Source organism: Tupaia chinensis, unplaced genomic scaffold (genome assembly GCF_000334495.1).
Source record: "Tupaia chinensis unplaced genomic scaffold, TupChi_1.0 Scaffold148210_1, whole genome shotgun sequence".
Lineage (NCBI taxonomy): Eukaryota > Metazoa > Chordata > Mammalia > Scandentia > Tupaiidae > Tupaia > Tupaia belangeri.
In genome coordinates this window covers 1,488,960-1,497,974 of record NW_006208060.1, presented here as the reverse complement: position 1 = coordinate 1,497,974, position 9,015 = coordinate 1,488,960, and the positions used below count along the sequence as shown (strand labels likewise).

Sequence of the window (9,015 nt, the reverse complement as noted above, 5' to 3'; positions counted from 1 at the left end):
CCCCAGAGGCCCCTCCCCACATGGGGTTGTCCGGTGGCGGGGCGGCTCCTGGGACTGGCATCTCTAGGGGCCGGGCCTTCACATTTGCCTGAACCTGAGGGTGGAGTCTGGGGGTCTCCACCCGGGGGGCAGCGGCGAGCTCGAGTGCTGCCACTGTGGGAGGGAAACGCCGGCCGCCCAGTGCTCCAGAGCCTGCCTGGCTGAACCCACAGGCCTCCACTGCAGGTGCTGGGAACAGACAGGCCCTGCCAGGGCACACTGAGGCAGGGTCCCCACGGGAGCAGGTGTCCCCGCTCCAAGGAAGTCGGGTTCACCCACAAGGCGGAGCCCTGACATGCACTGAAGAGGCAAACTCGCCCTGCCCAAGGCGCGCTCATGTCTCCCCGGTTCGCCTGGCCTGGCCCCTGCCCTCCGCGAGTGTCATCCCGCCCACGCCCAGGCTGGTGCTGACTGCCGGAAGGCTGCAGCCCAGCTCTGAGCCCTCTGCTCCGTCTCCGGTCCCTGCATCTGGCTCCAGGCTCTGTTGCCAGGGCAACGTGGCTTGGCCTAACCTCCCTCACCTCCCCCCACCATCCTCCAGCATCCCACAGGTGGCAGCTGGGTTTCGTGAGGCCCCAGGCCTTGCAGAGCAGAGCGACCCAGGTGGTTGGGCCAGCTCCCGGCATCTCTCCCTGACTGGGCGGGAGGGCAGGATGTTCCCACCTCCCGGGGGCCCTCAGGAACATCCCTGCAGGGCTCTGCGGTCTGCGGCCCTGAGAGTGGCACCCCGACCTCTCAGAACGCAAGGCTCCTGCAGACAGATTCCGATCCCACCCCGAGTGCCGGCCCATGGGGACAGGGCCTGCTGCCTTCTCCCGGCCCCAGGAAGTCAGTGCTCCTAGTTCTGGGCGCCGGCTCCCGCTACCCCCTTCTTCTCCCTTCCCCTCCCACCCCTCCCTTGTCCTCATGCCCCTGGAGCCTCGCCGCTGGCACAGAGAGGGCCAGCACTTGGCTAACCGCCCAAGCACTCTCCTGAGCCTAAGCTCAGGACATCGCTGTGATCAAACACCGTGCGGGCAACCTCGGTGCGTCCCACATTGCCGCCCGGGCCCCGCTGGCACAGACTGGCGGCCACCTAGCCCTGGGGGTGGCTGCTCAGGCCGGGATGGAGGCCGGGTGGAGGGATGCAGGCCCCAGACTGGCCTGGCCTGGCCTTGCCCGCTGCCCCAGGGGAGGCGCCCTGACACCCCCACCCCAGCCTGGACCCAGGCCCCTGCGTGCTCAGCTGTGTTCCTGGACTGGGGGCCGGGATCACTCCAAGGGCAACCAGAGGATGTGCCTCAGCCCTCCCTGCCCAGAACCAAGGCCAGCAGCCAAAGCTGCCCCTAAGCTGGCGACAGGGACCCAGAAGGCCCGTGCACACAGGCGGTTGGGCTGAGGGGCCGTCTGGCCCGGGAGCAGAGCCAGCTCCCCCTCTGGCTGCCATGGGGCTCTGGCCTCCCTTCCCGAGTGCTGCGTGGCTTCTCTGCACAAGCCCAGCCCCGATGACCAGAGAGGGACACAGCCCTAGGCCCGTCCTGATGCCCACGCAGGACAGCAGTGCCCTGGGACCAGATGGCACTGACGGGCTCCGGCACCCCAGGGGGTTCTCAGTCCTTGTTTCATCTCCAGCCAGATCCGGGGCCCACACGAGGCCACACGACCCGGCAGGCCCTGACAGCCAGCCTGGGGCCCCCGCCCACACCCACACGCTCCCTGCTGGGCCCGGTCACCTGGAATCCCGGCCCGGGTTGGTCTTGACCGCGGCCTCCTCGCCTGAAGAAGAGTCTTCCTCGTCAGACTCCTCGGACTGCAGGTCCTCCACCATGGAGCGCAGGGGCCCTGGGGGAGGGCGGGGAGGGACTCTGGCCGAGTCTGCGAGACCACACCGGCCAGCCTCGGGCCCTCCTGCCCAGTGAGCGTGCCCACCAGCCGCCCCCACCTGAGTCGCCTGGGTCCCTAGGCCATGACCCCCTACCTTCCTGGCCCTGCTCGCAGGCCTCAGTCCCCTGACCTGCAACAGGACTGCAGGGACCCTCCATGCCAGCGCCAGAGGAGAACCCCTGCTCCCGGGCGCAGGGATCACAGGCTCCAGTGAGAGCCCGGGACGCCAGCCCTCGCTGGAGAGGGTGAGGGAGCTGCAGCCAGGGGCTCGAGGCTTTGCCCAGGGGCCACCAGGCCCCTCCACCCGGCCGCACTCCCGCTCGGGCCTGGCCTCCCCTCAACAATCCCCTCTGCGGCTCCCGGTCCGCTGTCCTCCCCTTGCTCCAGAGGCACTGGTTCTAGTCCCCTACAGACGGCATCTTGGTTTATATTCCTGTTACCAAGGCAACAGAGGGACACAAAGCCCTCAATTACCTTAGTCACATGATCCGGCTTCAGCAGGTCCCCTCCCTCCCCCAGCAGATAAGAACCTGCGGGTAGTGTGGGCTCCCAGAGCCCCGCCCCCTCGGCCACTGTCTGAACTCCAGGCCAGACTCCCAGCCCCCCAGGACTCGGGCCCTGAGGGGAAAGGCTGGCATTCCAATCTGCTAGATGAAATGCTTCTGGTGTGGGAGTCCCGGGCCTGTGGCACCTGTGTCCTGCTCTCCCAGGGCCACCTGCAGGAGAGGACCGAGGCAGGGCCCAGGTGCGCACAGGCAGGCTGCGGGACAGGGGGGTGGGCAGAGGAAGAGGTCGCGCCCACAGCAGCCTCAGCCTGGGAGGAGCTGGGAAGGAGGCCGGGGGTGGGGGTGGGGGCGCAGGCCGGTCAGGAGGGTGCCAACACCACCCCAGCACAGCTGCCTCACCAGGGGCACAAGGCCCAGGCCCCAAAGCCAGCGTGGAGCGCACTCCTGCAACCTAATCTGGGACCTCTTTCTGCCCGCTTCTGTGTGCGGACACCCCCGAGCCACGTGAGCCCACGGCACAGGCCTGCAGGGACCTGGGGCCAGCGTCCTGACACCCGGGAGCCCACAGGGCCCAGGCCGCGGTCTGTGCTGAGGCCAGGTCTAGCACGCCGTCTGCCGTTTCTGACTGCAGCTTTTGGGCGGCTGGCGAGCTATGAGTGACCTGCGAGCCCCAGGGTGGCCGGCCTCGGCCTCTCCACAGCCAAGTGCCCGTGCCACCGCGACCCTCACCACCCGGCCCGGCCTGCACGTACCTTGACTGTGGTTCTGGGACGGCTCGAAGTCGGAGTCTGAGCTGGAGTCCGAGCTGGAGCTGGACGGGCTCGACTGTGCGGACTTCACCCGGCGTGGGGCGGTGTGGGGAGAGGAGAGTCACCTTTCTGCCTAGGGGGCTCTGCAGCGCCCACACGCGGCGCGTCGGCCCCCATGGAACACAGCCTGAGTGGATCCTGGTTTCCAGTGGCACCAGAGCGCTCCGGACCCCGCGGTCGGCCCTTCCCCACCCCCCAGGCACCAGCATGGCAGCAAGGAGGGTGGGCGTGGGTCGGACCAGGCAGGTCTCTGTGACCCAGGTGCTGGCCTAGGGCTCAGGACAAACGCGGTTGTCTCCCTGCAGACTTGCCCCAGCCCCGTGGGTGTAGGAAACGTGGCGGGCCACTGTGTGAGGAGGCCTCGCCCAGGCACGCAGCTCAGGGACTCCCCAGCACCAGCCTGACCCAGGCGAGCGGCTTAAGGAGGAAAGAGGGACAGACAGACGGCCCCTGCAGAGCCCCCCAGAGCCCCAGGTGCCACTCGGGCAGACGTCCGACCCTGCAGGGCCTGCGACGCTGAGGCGGCAGGGTGGGGCGGGGGTGATTCTGAGAAGGCCCAGGTTTCGGTCACATGGCCGCTGTGGCCTGCACCCCAGGATCACTGTTAGGGGACAGTCGCCATGCAGCCTCCCCGTCCTCACCTCGCCAGACGCTGGGAGGCCACACCCCGAACAGAGCGGCTGACAGCAACCCCTGAGCTCTGCCCTGGAAATGCCTTCCGAGAAGTCCCAGGGGACTTAGCAGCAAGCCCGGGGACCAACAGCTAGCTTGCCACCCCCAGGGCAGGCAAGAGCTGGGAACTGCAAAGGGCTCCCGCGGGCGGAGCTCGTGACACACGTGACGGCAGTCACGCCAGGCAGGCCTGTGCTGGAGGCCACATCCGGCAGCGGTTGCGCTACCTGAGGCCCCGGGAGGCCAGCCTGCGAGGCCAGGCGTCCGGGGGCCGGCTTCTGCTGCTTAGTCATTCTGGCGGTGGTCTTCAGAGCCTTCTGCGGTGACAGGCTGCTCCCTGAGAGGGGTCCTAGCCCCAGGCTTCAAAACCAGCCCAGCTGGGGGACCAGCAGGTGGCGTAATGGCTATGTCGCTGGACTCCCACGTAGTCAACTGTGGTTCGAGTCCCGGACCCGGTGGCTTAAACTCACACTGGGCACGTGTGCGTGTGTGCCCAAGATCCCGAGAGGAGAATGGAGGAGAAGGGATTGGGGCGTGGCCATGCCCTCTGGGGGGTGATTTCTCACTTTCTGTCTCTCTCTCTCTGGCGAGTGCACGTGCCCTATAGCAAAAATCTCTCCAGAAAAAAAAAAGAAAAAAAAAACCAGCCCGGCTGGGTCTGCTCTGTGGCCTGGGTTAAGGCAGCTGGGTCTCATGTCCCAGTCCCAGAAGCCCAAGAAACATGTAGACACGCATGTACGTGTACCCGAAGTCCCGACAGGGAGGGGTGGAGGACTGCAGGGTGACTGTCCCTCTCGGGCAGCTCCCCTGGTCCACTCTCTCTGGTGGATGCATACGACTTGTAGCCAGACACACACCAGCCTGTGGACCCTGGCCTGTGCGTGGCTGGCACAGCAGTGGAGGGGCGGGGTGCCTCTGACCCAGAACCCAGCCTCCGACAGGGGTCCTGATGAGGCCTCACCTCTCACCAGCAGAGGGTCTGCTCTGAGCCTGAGGGTCAGATGTAAGCGCCCTCCCGGCCCCCGAGCCCCAGGTCTGTGCGGGAGGAAGTTCTGGGATGGGCTGGGCACCAGGGCGTGAACCCACCACTCTCCAGAACCTTCCGCAAACACCACGTGGGAACCCACAAATTACAACCTCGGGGGAGGCGTCCTCACCAGGCAGGCTTTATCCCGACGGAGGGAAAACCGAGGCTTAGGGAGGACGGGCTCGCCCACAACCACGAGCAAGTGGGGGTCTGCAGGCCGGGCCCTGAGCGACGGGCACCGGCTCACGCCTCACCTGCCAGCGGCTCGGAGCGGGAGCACAGGCCGCGCCCCGGCACGCTGCCCCGGCCTCCCAGGGCTGGGCTGGGCGGCGCACGCACAGGAGGGCGGGAGGGGGCGCTCACCTCGGACTTGAAGGAGGCCTCGTCCTCCGAGCGGGGCTCCTCCACCTCCAGGGCCCTCCGCGCCTCCCGGGGCTCGCTGTCGGCCTTGGCCTTCTCGCCCTTGCAGCTGCTCCTGTCCTTGGCCGGCTTCTTGTCCGGGAAGGATGAGGTGCGGGGCGAGGTGCCCGGGGCGCCCCGGGACCCCTTGGAGCTGCTCTTCTTCTGCTTCTTGGCGCTGGGCTTGGGCGAGTCAGCCGGTGCCGGCCGCTTGCCGGAGCTCTTGGGCGGGGGCGGGGGGCCGCCCTTGGGCGACGTGCCCTCCAGCTTGGGCTCCTTCAGGGCCATCTTGGGCTCCTTGAAGGCGGCCTTGGGCGGCGGCGCCCTCTCCTCCTTGGGCAGCCGGCCCTCGCCCAGCTTGCGTGCGGCCTCCTTGGGGCCCCTGGCGGGCTCGCGCTCCAGCTCCCGGGAGGAGGCCCTGCTCTCCGAGTCCTTGCGTGGCCGCTCGCGGTGCTCTTTGGCGGCCTTGTGCGGCTTGGGGGCCTTGCCGCTCTCCTTGTTGGCGTCCTGCAAGGCCGAGGGGACGGGGACGGGGACGGGCGGTCAGACGGCATCTCGGGCCGCCTGCTCGGCCACCCCCGACCCCTACAAAGTATAATCCACCTGATTCAGACTCAGCTAGAGAAATTCGTCCATAAAGCGAAAAAGTTAGCAGCAGGTGAGAGTTTTAAATGGAGCTGTCCCTTTAAGCTACTAGGAGGTGGCAGCAGGTCCGGGCGGCTGCGGGAGGGCTAAGACACCCTCGGAATTGGACTGAACTCCCTGAGGGATTCAAGAAGAGCAGACGGTCAGACAGAACGACAACGCCAGCCACACGACCCGCTCCCGCGCCAACACCTCACGGCGGCCTGCGGGCCCGGGGACCGCGGGAGGCTCCGCCTGGCGCTGGGGGAGCCTCTGTGGGCTCCAGCCTCCTGGCCCCCAGCACACTCCAGGGCGCGGCCCAGCGAGACGCGCCCTCCTTGGCCACGCGGGCCCTGTCCTCCAGGTCTCCCACTGCTGTCCAGCCCAGCTCCACCGTCCTCGGGTGCACCAGGAGGGCTGCTCGCCCCAGATCCAAAGTGGAGGGTGCTCCTGGGTTCCTGCCTGCAGGGCACCGGGCAGCGCTGTCCGGCCGGGGCGGGAGCTCGGCTCTGACCCACGTGCCACGGGACCCAGGCTCGCCGTCTGTGCCGGTGTCCTCAGAGCAGGGTGAGCGCACCTTCCTCCCGGCCTGGGGGCCGGGGTGCTCGCCCGGGTGGCCCTGCCCCCCGCCAGTCGCTGCAGCCCCCCTGCTGGCCTGCTCCAGCGCTACGTCCCGCCCGCGCCACCCCGACACACACACAGCCGGGGCCCCACTGGCACTCCAGTGTCACCGACACACCCAGGGAACGGGTCCTGAAGGCTCAGCTCCGCGGCAAGCGGCTCCCCAAGGAGAGCGGTAAGAAGCGGAGGCGTCACCACCATCCAGCCCTCACTGTGCACCGCCCACGGTAGCGGAGGCGTCACCACCATCCAGCCCTCACTAAGCACCGCCCACAGCGCTCCCAGTGGCCCCAGCACAGCCCTGCCAGCCTGCCTGTGCCGAGGGCCTTTCCGGGCTGCACGGGCACCCAGGCCCACAGGCCCGCCCCTGAGCTGAGCACCCACCGCAGCCCCAAGGTCTCAGAGCTGACCACGACGGTTAAGAGCCACATTTCAGAAATGGCAACCTGGCCAGACAGTGGATATGACAGTGGGTGACGCGGGGCATCCCCGCAGCCACAGGCATGCAGGTCCCGGCGTGCCGGGGACAAGGACCCTGGGGAGCCACCATCTTGCAGCTGGGCCTGGGCGAGGTAGGCAGAGGGTCCCCTGCTCTCCCAGGAGGCTGCGATTCCCGTCAGCTACGCACTGCCCTGGGCAGGGGCTGTGAGGGGGACACCCAGGGACTGAGTCACCTACAGCTGCAGCTGGCCACGTTCACCGGCAACTCCCCGCCTGGGGGTTCCCACAGACTCGCCGCCTCCCCAGCCCTCCCTGCTGCTTCAGCTCCACTGAGGCTGTGGCTGGAGCACATGGCCGCCCCCGCCCACGAGCTCTCCCGACCAGCAGCCGGAGCCCAAGGACGCGCTCAGCCGGGGTGTGAGGCCACCCCGGGCCCCGACCCCACAAGGGTTGCACGCTAGCAGCACAGACTCCAGATGACAAGGCCCAGGAGTTCTCGTAGACAGAGGGGACCCTCGCGGGGCCTGGTGCCAACCAAGATACCTACACCGACGCCCCGTCAGGCAGTCCGGGGTCGCAGTGGGTGGAGCTCGAGCCCTGCCTACGGGCCTCCCCAGCCCGGGGGGTGAGCCTGGTCTGAGGGGTCCCAGGGCTCTCAGAGACACTCTGGCAAGTGCCACTGGCAAACACAGCTCTGCCAGCTGCAGTGGTGCCCTCGCCACCGGGACAGCATTTCTTCTGGGGTTTTAAGAGACTTTCTGGTGACCCACAGGGAAGAAGGGCAATTCCTTCTCTTCCTGCTTCTACAGACACATGAAGAAGCAGGCGGCTGGGAGAGCGGCTTCCCGGACTCAGCAACGTCTGCACATCTGCAGGACTCCGCGAGGCTGGGGAAGCACAGGCCAGGGGCCGGGGAGGGACACTCGCAGGCTAGGCTCCCTCCTCGAAAGACCGATGAGCCAGAGGTGTCCAGATGCACAGGTGTCCGGCCGGGCGATGGGGCCCGAGGCTGTGGAGGCCGGGAGACGGCCAGAAAGCCCTGTCTGCACCCCCGATGGGCAGGTGGGGGCAGAACATCGAGAGAAGTGGGCAGACCCAACAGGCTGGCCACGGGAAAGGCGTGGTCACCCCTCCAAGGGCCACACGGCACAGAGGTGGTGGCTACCAAAGAGCGACATGGATGTCAAGGTGGCACGAAGGGCCATCCGGCCTGTCCGGGATGCTCGGAAGGAGGCCAGAAGGCCGAGTGCCCAGATGGAATACGACGCGCCGTGTTCTGGCCAGTGGGGTGGGCTGGCTCGCTGCAGCCGGCCCGGCCCTTCCCCAGGGCATCCTCCCGGGGGCTACGGACAGAGAGCTAAGCCCGGAACAGCCAAGGATGGAGTGGCTGGAGGCCCTGGAGGCTGGGCCGTCACACAGCGGCCCTCGATGAAGCGACTGACCGTCCAAAGAGCCCTTGGGGCTTCGAGGCCTCAGCTCCATGGGGAGGGGAGAAGACTGGGAGGGTCTCTGGCCTCAAGAGGAACGGGGCGAAGAGCCCAAGGACTCGGCCTGTCCCTGGACACCTCGAGGGAGCGGCCGTGAGCAGCGAGCTGGAGCGAGAGAGCCTCAGAGGAGGGTGCCAGGGAGCGTCCAGGTGCGGAAGGCCCAGCTGGGCACGGGGGCGCCCGGAGCCCAGGGCCCGCGGCAGCTGGGCCTTCCGCCTCACTAACCTTGGAGCCGTGGGACGGTTTGGTCTTCTTGGGGTCAGAGAAGGCAGAGAGTGGAATTGTGGGTAACATGGGGTAGTCGGGGCTGGGCCTGGACACCGACTCTGCTCCTTCGGGCATTACCATCACCTAGTGACAAAGGAGAGACAGCGTTACCGGCGGCCGGGGCGGCGGGGGAGCGGGGCCGGGGCAGCCCTCTCCCGAAGGGCCGCAGGCAGGTCCCCCGTGGGGACTGGGTGCCGAGCACCCGAGGGATGCAGGCCGGGCGGGGCAAGAAGAGCCCAGGGGCCCGGGGTGGCCGGGGC

General features: G+C 68.0%; 1 protein-coding gene across 1 annotated transcript in view; it reads right to left on the bottom strand.

Annotated features, from left to right (window-relative positions):
• The window catches only part of MLLT1 (MLLT1 super elongation complex subunit), a gene marked incomplete in the record, with an annotated part of 60,313 nt that overhangs the window by 3,064 nt on the left and 48,234 nt on the right, over nt 1-9,015 (bottom strand). The window contains 4 exon segments of the mRNA XM_014584916.1: nt 1,752-1,860; nt 3,161-3,242; nt 5,280-5,822; nt 8,714-8,839. Of these exon segments, the coding sequence (XP_014440402.1) occupies nt 1,752-1,860; nt 3,161-3,242; nt 5,280-5,822; nt 8,714-8,839 (860 nt within the window).